The sequence below is a fragment of the Eriocheir sinensis genome, chromosome 34 (assembly GCF_024679095.1).
Source record: "Eriocheir sinensis breed Jianghai 21 chromosome 34, ASM2467909v1, whole genome shotgun sequence".
NCBI classification, from domain to species: domain Eukaryota; kingdom Metazoa; phylum Arthropoda; class Malacostraca; order Decapoda; family Varunidae; genus Eriocheir; species Eriocheir sinensis.
The window spans coordinates 4,181,448-4,200,780 of record NC_066542.1 but is presented as its reverse complement, the minus strand read 5'-3'; the positions used below and the strand labels follow the sequence as shown (position 1 = coordinate 4,200,780).

Genomic DNA, 19,333 nt, shown 5'->3' with positions numbered 1-19,333 from the left:
TACTTCTCTTCTGCGCAAAATCCTCTTCGAACGGAATCCCCAACCGTCGGCGTCTCTTCTGCGGGTCCTCTTCCTCGTCCAGCTCCTTCTCCTCCGCCTTCGCGTTCTCCTCTTTCACGTCCTCCTCCTTCAGGTTGACGATGCTGCGCGGGACATGCTCGTACCTACTGATGCCCGTGCCCGCGTAGCTAACCTTCCGTTCCTTCTTCGTGGCCGTTGCTCCGTCGTGGTTTGGCGTTACAGCCGTGGAGTATCGACGATGCTTCTCCATCTTGCGGTAAGGAGAGCAAGACCTTCGATTCTTAGTGTCCCTAGGGTCTTACGGCGATTGACACTCCAAGAAGCCCAAACGCCTGGTCTTGGGGGTATAACAAGCGATTGGACGTTGATTCTAAGCCCAAGTGTCTGTTTCTTAAAGCGACTGGGAGTGTTAGAAGCGATAGGGTCTTGATTCTTGTGTTCTAGGGTCTGTTCTTGAGGCGATCGACACCAAACGCCTGGTCTTCCAAGTGTCTGTTTCTTAGGCGACTTCTTGATTCTTGGCCCAAATGACTGTTCTTGGGGCACTTAACACTAATGAGCGAGATTAAATTAGCAAGGGCGAGATTTTAACCCAGACGTCTATTCTTGAGGCTCTTAACACTGCGGGGAGCAAAACTCAACCCAGAAGGACGCCTCTTAGCCTCTTAAACTCACACCCAAGCGTCTGTTCTAAGCTGGGACACGATATTAGCAGAAAAAGGGTCAATCTTCACCAAAACTTCACCTCTCACGGCGATAACACAACCGGGAACGAAGGAAAGTAACTTGGGTGAACGGTTCAACGGAGAGGAATCAAACTTCACAAACACTTCAGCTCACACGACGGGGAAAGAGGGAAAGTAATAAAGTGGGCGAGCGGTTCTGCCCCTCACGAGCACTGGGCCACTCGAGCACTGCACTACACACGGCTGAGGGTGCGTGTGGCTGGCTGGCTGGAGGGTCGAGGCGCCGGGTAGTACAAGCGTGGAGGCGAGACGAGGCGAGAGACGTGATCCTAAGCTACTGCCTCGATGCGGGCCGCGGCGGGACTGGGTCTGGCTCTGATGGTACTCCCAGGATATGACATCAACCCAACATCATCATTTCTGGGAGAGGGTTACCTAATGTCACCTCTATCTATGCCTCCTCCCTGTCACCTCACCCTCCCTTCCTTCCTCTCATGACTGACCATACAGCTACCGTCCCGCCCTCACTCTCTGTCTGTCTGGCACTTCCGGTAGCCTTGTCAGAATGGAAAGGTTGGTTTGTTGGTGTTATTTTTAGAGTTTTTCGTCACTTCCATGCGGCTTTCAGGGTTTGTTTGCGTCTAGAAATGAGGGTTAACAGGGTAAGTGTCAACCCAGGAGAGTGTCATTATCAGGAGTGAGAGATAAGGGTGAGTGATCGAGTTTGTTTGAGTTTGTGTTGAAATGTGTGTCAGTCTCTCTCTCTCTCTCTCTCTCTCTCTCTCTCTCTCTCTCTCTCTCTCTCTCTCTCTCTCTCTCTCTCTCTCTCTCTCTCTCTCTCTGTCCCTCGTTACTGTTAGGTTAGAGAGAGACAGAGATAGAGAGAGGAAGAGGAGGAGAGGAGACAAGAGATATGAGACCAGACCTCCTCCTCCTTCTTCTTCTTCCTCTTCTTCTTCTTCTTGCTTTTCAACGGCCCTTCACAATGGACCCATCTTAGTCATCCTCGGTCCACCTTCCTACCCAGACCAAGACCAAGACCCAGACTGAGACCAAACCAGAGGAATGTCAGAAGAAGATGGGAAGGAAGATAAGACAGTAAGACCAGTGGAAGAGAGAGAGAGAGAGAGAGAGAGAGAGAGAGAGAGAGAGAGAGAGAGAGAGAGAGAGAGAGAGAGAGAGAGAGAGATTATAGCTATCCTACTTTGTCCTGACGCATACACACACACACACACACACACACACACACACACACACACACACACACACACACACACACTACCCCCCACCCCTACCCCCATCACCCCCACCATCACCACCACAGTGTTATCGGGATGAATAAATCGGTGTGCCTTGTGCCCTTATTGAAACCGGTTTATGGGGGGGGGGAAGGGGGGGAGGGGGGAGGAGAGGGTATGTTCGTAAGTTCGTTCTTTCCACCTTTCTTCTTGCACCTGCCACGGACGATATTGGTGTGGAGGAGGAGGAGGAGGAGGAGGAAAGGAAAGGAAAGGAAAGGAAAGGAAAGGAAAGGAAAGAGAAGGGAAAGGAGGAGAATAGAGGGAAAGGAAGAGGAGGAGAAGGTAAGAGAAGGGAAGAGAAAGGAAGGGAAGGGAAGGGAAGGGAAGGCGATAAGGGTGAAGAATGGGTAAGGTTAGACGTGCGTGCGTGTGTGTGTGTGTGTGTATGTGGGTAAGGATAGGAGAGGTAGAAAGGGTAAGGGAAGGGAGATGGGTAGGATGGGTTAGGTTAGGTTAGGTTAGGAAAGGAAGGAGGAGGAAAGAATGAGATAAAGAAGGAAGAAAAGGAAAGTTGAAGGAAGGAGATAAAAAGGATAAGGAAAGGAAGGAAGGAAGGGAAAGAGAAAAGAGTTAAATAGTAGAGAAAGGGAAAGAAAGGGAGAGATGAATCAGAAATAAAGATACGAGACAGTCAAGGAAGGGAAGGGAAGAGGAGGAGGAGGAGGAGAGGGAGGAAGGGAGAGAGGAATGGAGGAAAGGGAAGGTAGATAAAAACATTCCTCCCTGGATTTAAGATATGGAGGAGGAGGAGGAGGAGGTGGAGGAAGGGAGGAGGGGGAGGAATTAAAGGAGGAGGGGAGGGGGGGTTACATGTGGTCTGGGAGGGATTAGGGTACACTGAGGAGGTGGAGGAGGAGGAGGAGGAGGAGGAGGAGAGGGAAAGTGTATCATGTATTACCCAAGTTTCTTCTTTCTCTTATTATTATTATTATTATTATTATTATTATTATTATTATCATTATTATCATCTTTATTTTCCTCTTCCACACCTCGTCCTCATTTCACTCCACTCCACTCCCATCCACATTCTTGACCTTTCTCTCTCGCCCACGCCTCCTCCTCCACCCACGCTTGAGTCATCCACCTGCACCCTCCACCAAGCTCAGGTCACCCGCACCCACCCACCCACACACAAACACCAACATAAATTATAAGGCCCCGTTCCAGTCTCTTAATCAACACCAACAACACCCACGACCCAGCCCAAGACCAAGAGGGAACAATAACAACATGCACGTCTTGAACTTGATCTGGATAACACAGGTGACAGGTGACTACTATAAGTTTTGTCTGCTCTTAGTCTCGGTCTGGGCCACGTGCGACGACTCAGCGGTGACCGAGAGGCGCAAAAGGATGAGCTATATACCGAAGGCGACCCTGAGGAGTGCAAATAAATGCGTTCCAGATAACACTGCGACTAATTTGGTATGTCTGTTAAGGGAGGAGGAGGTGGAGGAGGAGGAGAGATGGGTGTGTGTGTGTGCGTGTGTGTTGGAAGAGTGGAAGAGAGAGAAGGAAGGATGGAAGGAAGGACTAATTTGGGTTTGTTTGTGAAGGAGGAAAGGAGGGAGGGACGGAAGGAAGGAGAGGAAGGAGGGAGGGAAGGGAGGAAAGACTGTGTTTGTGTATGCATGTGTGTGTGTGTGTGCAGGAAAGGAGAAGAGATTAATGAATGAAGGAAGGAAGGAAGGATGGAAGAATGAATGAGAAGGAAGGAAGGAAGAATAAGTAAGAGAAAAGGAGGAAGAAGAATGAGAAAGAAAAAGGAAATGGCAGAGAATGAAATAAAGAAGAGAAGACATAAGAGAGAAAGAATGAAGAAGAGAAAAGAGAATGTGAGAAAAATTAATGATCCACAAAAAGGAAGAAAGAAAGAGAAAGAAAGGAGAAAAAAAGCGAAGGAAAGAACAAGAGAAAGAAAGAAAGGAAGAGGAAGAAAACGAAATAACAGAAAAATATATAAACAAAGAAAAGGAGAGGAAAGGAAAGGAAAGGAGAGGAAAGAAGGGAGGGAAGGAGAGAGAGAGGAAAGAAGGGAGAGAGAAAAACACACACAAGATGCAAAAGGGAAGACACACACACACACACACACACACACACTACACCATGGGAACAACAAGACAAGGAGAAAAGAGAGAGGAGGGAGGAAGGGAGGGAGAGAGGGAGGTAGACTACTTCAAGGAAAACGCAAAGTGACATTGGCAAGGAAGGGAAGAAGGGAGGGGGAGGAGGAGGAGGAGGAGGAGGAAGGGCAAAAGAAGGGTGGGGTGTGGTGGCGCCCTTACTGACTTAGTACTCCTCCTCCTCCTCCTCCTCCTCCTCTTCCTCCTCCTGCATCTCATTATAAAAGAGGAAACCAAGGCAGTTCGCGGAATACAAGATTTACATAGATTTACATAGATATAGTCAGACTACACAGACCCCCTATAGTAAGGACCCACGTATATGATGGTAAGATAGATAGATAGAGATAGATAGATAGATAGACAATAAGATAGATCGAAAAAGATAGAGGAAAAGATAATGAAGAAGGAAAGAGAAAAATGTACTGAAGGAGATTTAATGAAAGAGAATGGGAGAAGGAAGGAGAAAGAGAGGAAATGGAGAGAAGGAAAGAGAAGATAAGAAGGAGAACTGTAGAGAAGGAGAGAAAGAGAGAGAAAGAGAGGGAGAGAGAAAATAAATGAGGAAAGAGAAGGAAACAGAAGGGAGGGAAAGAAAACATAAAAAAGGAGGTAATGGAGAGAGAAGGAAGGGAGATGGAGGAGGAGGAGGAGGAGGAGGAGGCAAGACCACATAATTATACACAAACAAACAGACTGACAGACGAGCAAGCTAGACACAGGGAGCAGGTGGCGGAGGAGGAGGAGGGGGAGGAGGAGGAGGATCACCTTGCTAATTAAGACGCCGCCTATAAGGAAACACACACACACACACACACACACACACACACACACACACACACACACACACACACACACACACACACGTTTTTTCTCTTTCCTTCCTTTCTATCCCCTCTCTTCTGTTTCCTTCTCTTCAATTCTCTTTTCTTATCCTTCTCTTTTCCCTCCATTCCCTTTTCTTAGTCTCCTTCTCCCTCTCTTCCATTTTTTTCCCTTTCTATTTCCATCTTTTTCATAATCTTTCTTTCTCTTGTTTTTCTCACACTCCAATTAAAAGCTTCAAAAATTATATAAAAACCGTTTAGATTCCACACCCGACTATAATGATTGGATTTTCAACACCTTCACGTCAAGCCAGAAGAGGAATGAGGCAGATAAGGAGAAAAATGTAGCTGGCAAAGGATTATGGAAAGGCCTTGTAAGTCACGCTCAGCTTACCTCTCGGGAAAGGATTTGAATATCACACACACAAGCTTATGAACCTAATCTAAGTATGACACGAGCTAATGAATGACCTAAGCTACTGAGTGACCTAATCTATGACTTAAGCTATTGAATGACGTTATATATTGAGTGACCTAATCTACTGAATGACCTGATCTACGTTTGACCTAATCTGAATATGATATCTAAGTTATTGAATGACCTAAGCTAAGTATGATCTATTCTAAGTGTGACCTAATCTAAGTGTGACCTAATCTAAGTGTGACCTAATCTAAGTGTGACCTAATCTAAGTGTGACCTAATCTAAGTGTGACCTAATCTAAGTGTGACCAAACCTAAGTGTGACCAAACCTAAGTGTGACCTAACCTAAGTGTGACCTAATTCAAGTGTGACCTAATTCAAGTGTGACCTAATCTAAGTGTGACCTAATCTAAGTGTGACCTAATCTAAGTGTGACCTAATCTAAGTGTGACCTAATCTAAGTGTGACCTAATCTAAGTGTGACCTAATCTAAGTGTGACCTAATCTAAGTGTGACCTAATCTAAGTGTGACCTAATCTAAGTGTGACCTAATTTAAGTGTGCCCTAATCTAAGTGTGACCTAACCTAAGTGTGACCTAACCTAAGTGTGACCTAACCTAAGTGTGACCTAATCTAAGTGTGACCTAATCTAAGTGTGGCCTAATCTAAGTGTGACCTAATTTAAGTGTGACCTAACCTAAGTGTGACCTAACCTAAGTGTGACCTAACCTAAGTGTGACCTAATCTAAGTGTGACCTAATTTAAGTGTGACCTAACCTAAGTGTGACCTAACCTAAGTGTGACCTAATCTAAGTGTGACCTAATCTAAGTGTGCCCTAATCTAAGTGTGACCTAACCTAAGTGTGACCTAACCTAAGTGTGACCTAATCTAAGTATCTATTGAATGTTCCTATCCTTATCTTCACTATCTAGAATGGCTTTTAAATATTACCCACACGAACTCACTTACAGACTTAAATGATCTATCTCAGTAAAATATACGAGAAAATTGCCTAATCTAGTATAACATAAGGGAGGAAATGAGCTAATCTAACAATAACATAAGGAGGCAGTGTCCCTATCCTTATCCTCACTAGCTGGAAAGGCTTAAATATCACCCAAGCGAGCATACTAAAGGATAAAAGTTACCTAACCCATCTACAAGGATAAGGAAAAAAATATAGCTATCAAGGGTATTACAAAAAGACCTAACGAGCAATGCATATCCCCTCTCGCTCTCTGGTAAGGCTTTAAATATCAGCCACACGAGTTCACAGAAAGGATAAAGTAACCTAACCCAACTATAAGGATAAGGAAATAGATATAGCTAGCAAGGGTATTACAGAAAGACCTAACGAGCAATGCATATCCCCTCTCGCTCTCTGGTAAGGCTTTATATATCAGCCACACGAGTTCACAGAAAGGATAAAGTAACCTAACCCAACTATAAGGAAAAGGATATAGATATAGCTAGCAAGGGTATTACAGAAAGACCTAACGAGCTATGCATATCCCCTCTCTCGCTCTGGTAAGGCTTTATATATCAGCCACACGAGTTCACAGAAAGGATAAAGTAACCTAACCCAACTATAAGGAAAAGGATATAGATATAGCTATCAAGGGTATTACAGAAAGACCTAATGAGCTATGCATATCCCCTCTCGCTCTCTGGTAAAGCTTTATATATCAGCCACACGAGTTCACAGAAAGGATAAAATGATCTAACCCAACAAGGATAAGGAAAAAAATATAGCTAGCAAGGGTATTACAGAAAGACCTAACGAGCAATGCATATCCCCTCTCTCGCAATGGTAAGGCTTTATATATCAGCCACACGAATTCACAGAAAGGATAAAAATTAATGATCTAACCCAACTATAAGGATAAGGAAAAATATAGCTAGCAAGGTATTACAGAAAGACCTAACGAGCAATGCATATCCCCTCTCTCGCAATGGTAAGGCTTTATATATCAGCCACACGAATTCACAGAAAGGATAAAATGATCTAACCCAACTATAAGGATAAGGAAATAGATATAGCTAGCAAGGGTATTACAGAAAGACCTAACGAGCTATGCATATCCCCTCTCGCTCGCTGGTAAGGCTTTATATATCAGCCACACGAGTTCACAGAAAGGATAAAGTAACCTAACCCAACTATAAGGATAAGGAAATAGATATAGCTAGCAAGGGTATTACAGAAAGACCTAACGAGCAATGCATATCCCCTCTCTCGCTCTGGTAAGGCTTTATATATCAGCCACACGAATTCACAGAAAGGATAAAATGATCTAACCCAACAAGGATAAGGAAATAGATATAGCTATCAAGGGTATTACAGAAAGACCTAACGAGCAATGCATATCCCCTCTCTCGCAATGGTAAGGCTTTATATATCAGCCACACGAATTCACAGAAAGGATAAAATGATCTAACCCAACTATAAGGATAAGGAAATAGATATAGCTAGCAAGGGTATTACAGAAAGACCTAACGAGCTATGCATATCCCCTCTCGCTCTCTGGTAAGGCTTTATATATCAGCCACACGAATTCACAGAAAGGATAAAATGATCTAACCCAACAAGGATAAGGAAAAAAATATAGCTAGCAAGGGTATTACAGAAAGACCTAACGAGCAATGCAAATCCCCTCTCGCTCTGGTAAGGCATTAGATATCACACACACGAGTTCACAGAAAGGATAAAAGTATCGAACCCAACTAAAAGGATAAGGAAAAATATAGCTAGCAAGGTATTACAGAAAGACCTAACGAGCAATGCATATCCCCCGCTATCTGGCAAGGCTTTATATATCACACACACGAGCTTACGGACGGAGAGAAGTGACCAAGTAATCTGAGAGGCGTGATAAGGCGGTGATGAATGACTGATACTACACCTGCCTAGTTACCTGGCTACCTGCTGGCTCCTGGGGTCATTGGCCGGGTGGGTGTCGTGTAGTGAACAGGTATTGTGGAGGGACTGAACGTGTCTTATACAAGTTGGTTATGTATAGTACTGCATACACACATATATACGTACACACACACACACACACACATAGGTAGTTTGTTTGTTGATGTGTAAATATGTGTATCTATCTATCTATCTATCTATCTTCTCTTCCATTCTCTTTCTTCCTCTTCTTCTCTTTCCTCTTTTTTTTCTTCTTTTTCCTTCTCATTCATTCGCTTTCATTATCTTTTCCTCTCTTTTCTCTTTCCTTCTCTTAAACACACACACACACACACACACACACACACACACACACACACACCTCGCCTCCCCTAGTGTGTGTGTGTGTGTGTGTGTGTGTGTGTGTGTGTGTGTGTGTGTGTGTGTGTGTGTGTAGAGAAACCCACAACGTTTGTCAATATATCAAATTCCTACAAGATTACATGCAACTGGGGTGAGCTGGAAGGTGTGTGTGTGTGGGGGTGGGGGGAGCTGGAGGGGAGCTTAACTTAACCTCCCCACTCTCCCTAAAACTCTCCTCTCTCCCTCCCTCTTACACACTCTCTCTCTCCTCAAACTCTATCTAACCTCCTCTCCCTTCTTCCTCTGTCTCCCTTCTCCCTTCCCTTTCTCCATCATCTCCCTCACCTCCTTTTCCCCTTCTCCCAATATGCTTCTCCCCTTCCTCCCCTTCTCCCTGTGTCTATATTCTTCTCCCCTCAATCTCGGTTTTTCCTCTTCTCTTTCTCCTTCTTTTCTTTTTCTCCCCTTCCCTCCTCTCCCTCTCCCCAAGCTCATCCGCACTCCATTGTTTTGTAATACATGTGATTCACCATTATTCTCTCTCTCTCTCTCTCTCTCTGCCCTACAGCATCCCTCCACCTGTCTCCTCTCTTTCTCTCCCTCTGGGCATAACGGAGAGATGATGTTCTCCTCCTCCTCCTCCTCCTCCTCCTCGACCTGTCAGTGCACGCCCTTAGGTCACTCCCCTCCCCTTAGGCTCTGCTCCTCCCCCTCCCCTGACCCCCCTTGAGTACTGGTGGTGGTGGTGGTGGCGGTGAAGGTGGTGGTGGTAGTGGTAGTGGTGATGGTGGTGGTGGTAGTGGTTGTGGTGATGGTGGTAGTGGTGGTGGTGGTGGTGGTGGAAGGTCGTAAGATTGCCAGCCGCTCCACCTGCTTTGTCAATACACACACACACACACACACACACACACACACACACACACACACACGAGAGAGAAAGAGAGATGACCCATATTTCCCCTCCTCCTCCTCCTCTTCCTCCTCCTCCTCCTTCTCCTTCTTTAACTTGCTTTACATAATGTTGCTCTTGATCTGCATTCTCTTATCCCGAGCCAAGGCGGTTCACTCACTTTCCCCACAAAACGAAGAGCTGGGACGGGGCGGGGACGGGGCGAAGACGGGGAGGAACGGGACGAGACGGGGCGGGACGGGGCGGAGAGCATATTCACAGTCTCTTTCCTACTCTTTCCTATTCTTTGCTTCTTTTAGCTTGTCCTATTTCTTCCCTTCTCTTTCCTTCTCTTTTCTCTAACTTATATTCCTTCCTTTAATGTTCCCTTCCCTCTCCTTCTCTTACAATTTCCTTCTATCCTTCCTTTCTTTAATATTTTCCTTCTTTTGTCCTTCCCTTCTCTTTCCTTCTCTTTTCTTTAACTTATATTCCTTCCTTTAATGTTCCCTTCCCTCTCTTTCTCTTACAGTTTCCTTCTATCCTTCCTTTCTCTAATATTTTCCTTCTCGTTCCTTCTCTTTTCTCTAACTTATATTCCTTCCATTTATGTTCCTTTCCCTTCCTTTCTCTTATAATTTCCTTCTATCCTTCCTTTCTCTTATGGTTTCCTCCTATTCCTTCCCTTCTCTTTCCATTTTTCCCCTTTCCTATCCCTTTCTGCTTTCCCATCCCTCCCATTATCTTCCCTCCCCTTCCCTGAGTAATGGTACGGGGCGGGGACGAGGCGCGAGGGGAAGGGAGGCGGAGCAAGGATAGAGAAAGGTAAGGGGTAAGGAGGGTAAGGGAGCGTGTGGAACGAGGTGGAACGGGATAAGGGGAGGCATACATATGGGGATAATGGGGTGAGACATGAGTGGAACGAAGGAAAACGGGGCACAGGGGAGGGTGAGACAGATTGAAACGGGGCATAAAATGGGTATGACAGTGCGAGACCGGCATGAGACGGAGCGAAACGGGGCATGAAAGTAGATGAAACGTAGTGGAACGGGGTGAAACGGGGCAAAGGAGGAGGGAAACGGGGCATATAATTAGGTGAAACAGGGCATAGTATGTGAGGTGTGGGTAGGTTAGGGATGTTAGGTTAGGTAAGGTAAGGTAAGGTGAGGTAAGGTTAAGGTTAGGTTAGGTTAGGTTAGGTGAGGTTAGGTAAGGTTAGGTAAGGATAAGTTAGGTTAGGTTAGGTAAGGTAAGGTGAGGTGAGGTAAGGTGAGGTAAGGTTAAGGTTAGGTTAGGTTAGGTAAGGTAAGGTTAGGTAAGGTGAGGTAAGGTTAAGGTTAGGTTAGGTGAGGTTAGGTAAAGTAAGGTTAGGTAAGGATAAGTTAAGTTAGGTAAGGTAAGGTAAGGTAAGATTAGGTTAGGTAAGGTGAGATAAGGTAAGGTAAGATATCGTAAGGTAAAGTAAGGTAAGGTTAGGTTAGGTAAGGTAAGGTTATGTGAGGTTAAGTTAGGTTAGGTAAGGTTAAGTAAGGTAAGGTAAGGTAAGGTTAAGTTAAGTAAGGTAAGGTTAGGTTAGGTAAATAAGGTTATGTGAGGTAAGGTAAGGTAAAGTTAGGTAAGGTTAGGTAAGGTGAGGTAAGTTAGGTTAGGTTAGAAGAGGTAAGGTTAGGTAAGTTAGGTAAGGTAGGGTAAGGTTAGGTTAGAGGGAAAGTGAGGTAAGGAAAGGAAGGGGTGAGGTAAAGAGGTTAGGTGAAGGGGGGTGAGGTGAGGGGTGAAGGGGGGTGAGGTGAAGGGAGATGAGGTGGGGGGGGGCGGGGCACAGATACGAGGGTGGAGTACAGATTAGTTTGGCACGCGTCACTTCATCTCCTCCTCCTCCTTCCTCCTCCTCCTCATTCCTATTCTTCATCTTCACCTCCTCCTAAGCTATTGAATGACCTAATCTGTAAATGACCTAATGCAAGTAAGTGACCTAATCTATTGGGTGACCTAAGCTAAGTATGACCTAAGCTGCTGAATGACCTAGGTTAAGTATATGACCTAATCTAAGTATGACCTAATCTACTGAATGACCTAATGTAAGTGACCTAAGCTAAGTATGACCTAAGCTGTTGAATGACCTAGGTTAAGTATATGACCTAATCTACTGAATGACCTAATGTAAGTAAGTGACATAATCTATTGGGTGACCTAAGCTAAGTATGACCTAAGCTGCTGAATGACCTAGGTTAAGTATATGAACTAATCTAAGTATGACCTAATCTACTGAATGACCTAATGTAAGTGACCTAATCTACTGGGTGACCTAAGCTAAGTATGACCTAAGCAGTTGAATGACCTAGCTTAAGTATATGACCTAATCTAAGTATGACCTAATCTACTGAATGACCTAATGTAAGTGACCTAAGCTAAGTATGACCTAAGCAGTTGAATGACCTAGGTTAAGTATATGACCTAACCTAAGTATGACCTAAGCTGTTGAATGACCTAGGTTAAGTATATGACCTAAGCTGTTGAATGACCTAGGTTAAGTATATGACCTAATCTAAGTATGACCTAATCTACTGAATGACCTAATCTATTGTATAACCTCCTCTTCCTCATTCTTCACCTCCTCCTTCACCTTCTACTCATTCTTCTTCATCATCATCATTTTTTTTTTTTATGTTCTTGACCGCGTTGTTATTCTTTCTCCACCTCCTCCTCCTCCACCTCCTCATTCTTCACCTCCTCATTCTTCACCTCCTCCTTCACCTTCTACTCATTCTTCTTCTTCTTCATCATTTTTTTTTTATTTATGTTCTTGACCGCGTTGTTATTCTTTCTCCACCTCCTCCTCCTCCACCTCCTCATTCTTCACCTCCTCATTCTTCACCTCCTCCTTCACCTTCTACTCATTCTTCTTCTTCTTCATCATTTTTTTTTTATTTATGTTCTTGACCGCGTCGTTATTCTTTCTCCACCTCCTCCTCCTCCTCCACCCACTCCTCTTTCTTCTCTTCTTTTCCGACTCCTCCTCATCATAATCATCCTTCTTTTCATATTCTTCTAATCATTTTCCTCCTCCTCCTCCTCCTAATCTTCTCTTAATCTCCCTCTTCCTCCTCCTTATTTTCCACTTCTAATTTATCACTTTTTCTTTCCTCCTTCTCCTCATCTTTTATTCCTACTCCTCTCTCATTCATTCCTCTTCCTCTCCTCCTCGTCCTCCTCCTCCTCCTTTCCGTTCCTCCATCTGGACATTTAAATCTCCTCACATTCTTCAGATCAGCTGTCGACCTATCTCCTCTCTCTCCCTCCTCCTCCTCCTCCTCCTGGACACTTCACTCACTCAACACTTTAGGCACGCGTTGCATCAGTACTTTCACTCACACACACACACACACACACACACACACACACACAAGAAGAAAAAAAAAGGAGACATCGTAGAATATAAAAATAGGTTTTGTCATAAGTGTGTATGTGTGTGTGTGTGTGTGTGTGTGTGTGTGTGTGTGTGTGTGTGTGTGTGTGTGTGTGTGTGTGTGTGTGTGTGTGTGTGTGTGTGTGTGTGTGTGTGTGTGTGTGTGTGTGTGTGTGTGTGTGTGTGTGTGTGTGTGTGTGTGGTGTGTGTGTGTGTGTGTGTGTGTGTGTGTGTGTGTGTGTGTGTGTGTGTGTGTGTGTGTGTGTGTGTGTGTGTGTGTGTGTGTGTGTGTGTGTGTGTGTGTGTGTGTGTGTGTGTGTGTGTGTGTGTGTGTGTGTGTGTGTGTGTGTGTGTGTGTGTGTGTGTGTGTGTGTGTGTGTGTGTGTGTGTGTGTGTGTGTATGTGTGTGTGTGTGTGTGTGTGTGTGTGTGTGTGTGTGTGTGTGTGTGTGTGTGTGTGTGTGTGTGTGTGTGTGTGTGTGTGTTGACAAGAGCTCCACTTCATAACGCTATTTAAATCCCTTTTCCGTGACTCATACTACGTCGAAATTTGATCTCCTTCATTTCACAATAAAATCCAACACTATCCATTACCATATCACAACAGGATCCGATGCCATTAACATATTTACGGAGTTTATACGAGTGAGTGAGTGAGTGAGTGAGTGAGTAGATCAGTTAATGAGATCGTGAGTTAAGCAGAACGTGACATTGATTGACTGACTGACTGACTGATTAAGTAAGTTAGTATATGAGTAAATGAATGAATAGATTAGTAAGGAAAAACGAGTGAAGAGCATGAGTGAGTAAATAAGTACTTGAGGTGAGTGTGTGAGTACGTACATGAGTGAGAGTGAGTAAATAAACAAGGGAGACTGTCAGGGAGGTACGCGAGTGACCGAGCGATTGAGTACGTGAGTGAGTGAGTGAATGTAGAAGAATTTAAAGGCCAGATCAAGCTAGTCAACGATAGAGGCGGATTTAACAGAGCAACGATGCGGATATTATAAGCCTCAGATAAAGTAATGTAAGGTAAGGGCGTCCACGTGAATATAGAAGAATTTGAAAGCCTGATCAAGTTAGTAATACGATAGGGAGACGGGTTTAATAGAGCAATGATGGGGATATTGAGCCTCAGATAAGGTAATGTAAGGTAAGGGAGTCCACGTGAATATAGAGGAATTTAAAGGCTCTGATAAAGCTATAAGGAAGTGGATTTAGTTAGGTAGTGATCAAAATATTATAAGCCTCAGATAATGTAATGTTAGGAGTCTTAGAGGTGTTTGTTATGGGGGAGAAAGTAACATATGAGAGTTTTGGTGAATATAGAAGAATTTTGAAGACCAGATTAAGTTAGTGAACGATAAGGAAGTGGGTCTAGTTAGGTAGTGATCAAGATATTATAAGCCTCAGATAATGCAATGTTAGGAATCTTAGAGGTGTTTGTTATGGGAAGGAAAGTAACATATGAGAGTTTTGGTGAATATAGAAGAATTTTGAAGACCAGATTAAGTTAGTGAACGATAAGGAGGTGGGTTTAGTAAGGTAGTGATCAAGATATTATAACCCTCAGATAATGTAATGTTAGGAGTCTAAGAGGTGTTTGTTATGGGAAGGAAAGTAACATATGAGAGTTTTGGTGAATAAAGAAGAATTTGGAAGACCAGATTAAGTTAGTGAACGATAAGGAAGTGGGTCTAGTTAGGTAGTGATCAAGATATTATAAGCCTCAGATAATGTAATGTTAGGAGTCTTAGAGGTGTTTGTTATGGGGGAGAAAGTAACATATGAGAGTTTTGGTGAATATAGAAGAATTTTGAAGACCAGATTAAGTTAGTGAACGATAAGGAGGTGGGTTTAGTAGGGCAATGATCAAGATACTATAATATTCAGATTAGGTAATATAATGACTCAGAAGTTTTCCTTTCACAATATGAAGTAGAAATGCGATAAAAATAATACAATGAACTCTTTAGTAGGGCAATAATACACCCTTCCTACACCCCTGAAATAGATAACTGAGATAGAGAAATAGTGAAAAAATAGGAAAAGTTTGGAAAGTTTCGTTTAGTCGGCGCAACATCTGTGGTCATATGCCGGAGAGAGACAGAAGGGGGAAGGAATTATACGAGAAGGGAACAGATCCCAGGAGACGGGACACAACACCCGATTAATACCTGGTACCCATTCACTGCTGGGTGGACAGGGGCGTAGGGTAAAAAATGGGATATGGAAAATAGAGTTGTAAGGGAAAGGCTTTGGTGACTCTTAGAAGCTTTCCTCTGCACATATGAACTAGAAATACGAAAACAATAACAATACCACGATGACATAGATATAGTACCGTAGGGCAATGATCTCGACATAGCAAAAACAAACGTCACTGATCCACCATTGATGACTGAAGGAATAGGAGCCACAAAACATACGAAAATAATAACAATAACAAGATGACGTTGCTAGAGTACCATATTGAAGTATCTTGACATAGCAAAACAAACGTGACTGATCCGCCATTGATGACTGAAGGAATAGGAGCCACAAAACATACGAAAATAATAACAATAACAAATGACAGACCTGGAGTACCATACTGAAGTGATCTTGACACAGCAAAAATAAATGTGACGTATTCAGAATAAATAAGTGTGAAAGAATAAGTACTTGAGGTGAGTGAGTGAGTACGTACATGAGTGAAAGAGTGAGTAAATAAACAAGGCAGACTGTCAGTGAGGTACGTGAGTGACTGAGTACGCGAGTGAGTGTAGACGAATTTAAGGACCAGATCAATCTAAAAAATATACGAAAAAAACAATAGCAATACCAATACGATGACATAGCTTTTAGTAGGGTACACTGATCTATAATAATTCATGAGTTATAGATACAATGAAATGGACTGCAAAAAATGTGTAATTAGACTTATAATTGAGAGTATACGAGTCATATAATTAATACAAGAATGAGGTTATTAAGATTACGAACCTTATTGGTATAGTTAATGAGTTTCAGATGAGAGGAGAAAAAGAATGGTATTGCAAACGAGGACAAGGTAACACACACACACACACACACACACACACACACACACACACACACACACACACACACACACACACACACACACTGCATACAAACAAAGGGAATGAGATTAATAATTAGTGATCTGGGAGTGATGAAGTCTTTGTTATGATGAGTTTGAGAACAGTAAAAAAAAAAAAAAAAAAAAAAAACGAGGTCAGTCAATCAATTCAATTTCTCGTTAGTGTTTAATTGAGGTTGCTATTATTAACAACAACAACAACAACAACAACAATGGGCAACTTCCAATGGCTTCTATAACCACCATTACTACCACAACTAACCACTACTGAAACTACTACTACAATTACTACAACCAAAACCGTGACGTCCTTTTAAATACACAAATCCTAGCAACAACGTCTAACACACACACACACACACGGTAAGGATGATGCTGGGAGAGGTAGGAGAGAGAGAGAGAGAGGGCAGGAGGAGGCTGACTAACCAGACGAGAGGATAACCGTGTACCGGAGCAGCCTTCAGCCTCCCTCCTGCCTTCCTTCCTTCCCCTTCACCTCTCCTCCCTTCCCTTCCCTCATCAGCTTCACTTTCCAACAGGTGGTAGCAATACACACAGATGCCGCTCTCCGCCGCCTCGCCCCCATCACACACACTCAGCACGGATCGGTAGAGAGGTATATCAGCCCTTGGAGGAGTGCTATAGCCAGTAGGGAAACCAGTGGCCAGTTTTTTGGAGGGTCGGGACTCGGACAAGGAGCTGTGTGTGTGTGAGAGAGAGGGCGAGACGAGGGACGGCGGTCAGGTTTAGCAAGGTGGCGGGTTCTATATTCTTTTAAACGTATCGGGCTCCCATTACGACGGTTTCCCAAGGCCACAGAGAGGAGTAGTCGGGTTCTCATGGGTGGTTTTAACGTTCAAGATGCAGGAGGAGGGTCAAACTATCACTAGGGTCGCGAAACTGTTCATGAAAATCCCAGGTATACTTCCACGAGAGGCTTTGTAAATAGGTGATCTGAGGGCTGAGGCGCCGTTCTGAAAGGGTCATATACTTAACATTTCAGCGTTCAATCTCACATAATTATTTGACAAAGCTTTCGTAGGAGTATTGAGGGGCATTTCCAAAGGTAGTTTGACACCTTCTGTACCATGAACCTCAGAGCAGTAACCGGGTTCTCATGGGTGGTGTTAACGTTCAAGATGCAGGAGGAGAGTCAAACTATCACTAGGGTCGCGAAACTGTTCATGAAAATCCCAGGTATACTTCCACGAGAGGCTTTGTAAATAGGTGATCTGAGGACTGAGCCGCCGTTCTGAAAGGGTCGTATACTTAACATTTCAGCGTTCAATCTCACATAATTATTTGACAAGGCTTTCGTAGGAGTATTGAGGGGCATTTCCAAGGGTAGTTTGACACCTGTACCATGAACCTCAGAGCAGTAACCGGGTTCTCATGGGTGGTTTTCCCGTTGAGGATGTAGATGGAGGGTCAAACCATCACTAGGGTCGCGAAACTGTCCATGAAAGGCCCAGGTATACTTCCAGGAGAGGCTTTGAAAATAGGTGATCTGAGGACTGAGGCGCCAAGATGATTGTTAAGAATAAGAGTTCGGAAAGGGTCATATACTTCAACATTTCAACGCCTAACCTCACATATTTGACAAGGCTATCGTAGGAGGACTAAAGCGCCGAGATGTTAACAATCCGAGTTCTGAAAGGGTCATATACTTAACATTTCGGCGTCCAATCTCACATAATTATTTGACAAGGCTTTCGTAGCAGTAGTGAGGGGCATTTCCAAGGGTAGTTTGACACCTTCTGTACCATGAACCTCAAAAAAACACTCATTAGGACCCGACTGATCTTCTCGGCCCATGGAAATAGTTGATATGGGAGCCAAAAGCGTCTGAGCATAGCGATCGTTTGGTTTATGTTCACAGGCGGTGAGTCCACGGCACGCAGCACACCACAGGGGCCATGCACGTGACGGGTCCCGCCTACCTATCAGCTGGTAGATGTTGAGCGTGTAGACAATACCTTTGAACTTGCTGAGCGACTCCTCGTAGCCGCCGAAGGTCTTGAAATCCGCGCCCGTGTTCTTGCCGTCGCGGGTTCCGTTGGCGCGGGCCTCGGTGGGGTCGAGCCCCAGGCGTTCCTTGTAATAGTGGTGCGTCGACATGGTGCAGGGCAGCTGGCAGGGGCGCCTGAACCAGCAGCAGGGGCAGCAGGGAGCGGGGGCAGTCACTAGCTACACTGGACTAACTAACTACACGGGCAGCGGGGCCGACACCGCCGCACCCAACACACACCGTCTGACTCGCGGGCGTTACTGACTTGCCGCCGCCCGGGATCCCGCGGCCTACACTGCCCTCCCTCTCTCTCCCCGCCCACAACACTCCTTCTCCTCCGCCCAGGGACCCCAGTCTGCCCAGGGCCCGGGTCCCTGCCCACTCACTGACGCACACACGCACGCACACACCGAGGGTCGCAGCCGTTACCTCGCGCACACACACTCGGACACCTGCACCCTCGCGGCGAGGGAGGGCGGCGGGGGCGGTGGGTGCAGGGGCTCCGTGCACAACACTGGCCAACTCTGTACTGGCAGGCCCCAGGCTCAGCCCTCCCCAGCCCGCGGCACAAGACGTTCCAACAATACGGCGGCTGCTGGGGGCGGGGAGGTGGATGGGGGAAGTGGGAGGCAGTACACTCAACGCTCCGCCGGCCACACTAACCGCACACCGTCCACGCACACACACACCGATCAGTCCTGCAGGAGTAAGACACTATAGGCGAGGCAGCGGCGAGTCGTGAAGCTGTGGCAACGCAGGGCGAACGAGAGAGAGGGCGAGAGGGGGGCAGGAATGTGTGCCTCACCTGTGCGGGCCGGAACACCTGCGCTGGCCCGTAATGACAGTCAGTACGAACACTCGTGACCTCTTTACAGTGCGGCGCTGTGTCCTGCTCCACACACCCACACACACACCTACCAACCCACACACTAACAAGCCGTGAGAACCCGCCGCCGCCAAGCCCTGTGGGAAAGGATTCACTTATGCAGCATCACGGAAGGGCGGAGCGAGGAGCCCACAACGACGGCAATGTCCTACCGGGTTGTTATTGCGGGAGGCAGGTGGGTGGGGCTTCCGCGCTGACGCATCTATGACATCACCGACACGCCACGAGTTCCCGGACCCTTGCAAATAGTGACGCCTCCCCACGACTCCCTTTACGCGGGGGTTCTCAGACTCTAACATGCACTACTTCCAAAGCCTAAGGAGATCAACTACTCAATGAATGAAGCAGACGAAGAGAGACGAAACGAAGCAGGGAACTGATGAGGCAGAGAGAGAGAGAGAG

The 19,333-nt window shown here is 45.3% G+C and overlaps 1 protein-coding gene and 1 long non-coding RNA gene across 40 annotated transcripts in view; both read right to left on the bottom strand.

The window, feature by feature from the left end:
* LOC127006931 (microtubule-actin cross-linking factor 1-like) overlaps positions 1–18,535 on the bottom strand; it is a 309,855-nt gene extending 291,320 nt beyond the window's left edge. For 19 of the 39 annotated variants that reach the window (XM_050877282.1, XM_050877287.1, XM_050877293.1 and 16 more), the window contains exon 1: positions 4–481. In XM_050877282.1, the coding sequence (XP_050733239.1) occupies positions 4–271 (268 nt within the window). In that variant the 5' untranslated portion in view covers positions 272–481. Of the gene's footprint in view, positions 1–3; positions 482–17,977 lie in introns of those variants that run through there. The other 20 variants (XM_050877285.1, XM_050877292.1, XM_050877288.1 and 17 more) reach the window with 4 other exon arrangements.
* Positions 10,807–12,435, bottom strand: LOC127006940 (uncharacterized). The gene is made up of 3 exons (XR_007759928.1): positions 12,284–12,435; positions 12,052–12,152; positions 10,807–11,867 (listed from the first exon to the last, which is right to left on the bottom strand). It is a non-coding gene; the product is annotated as an uncharacterized LOC127006940 (long non-coding RNA).
* Positions 18,536–19,333: the final 798 nt, after the last annotated feature.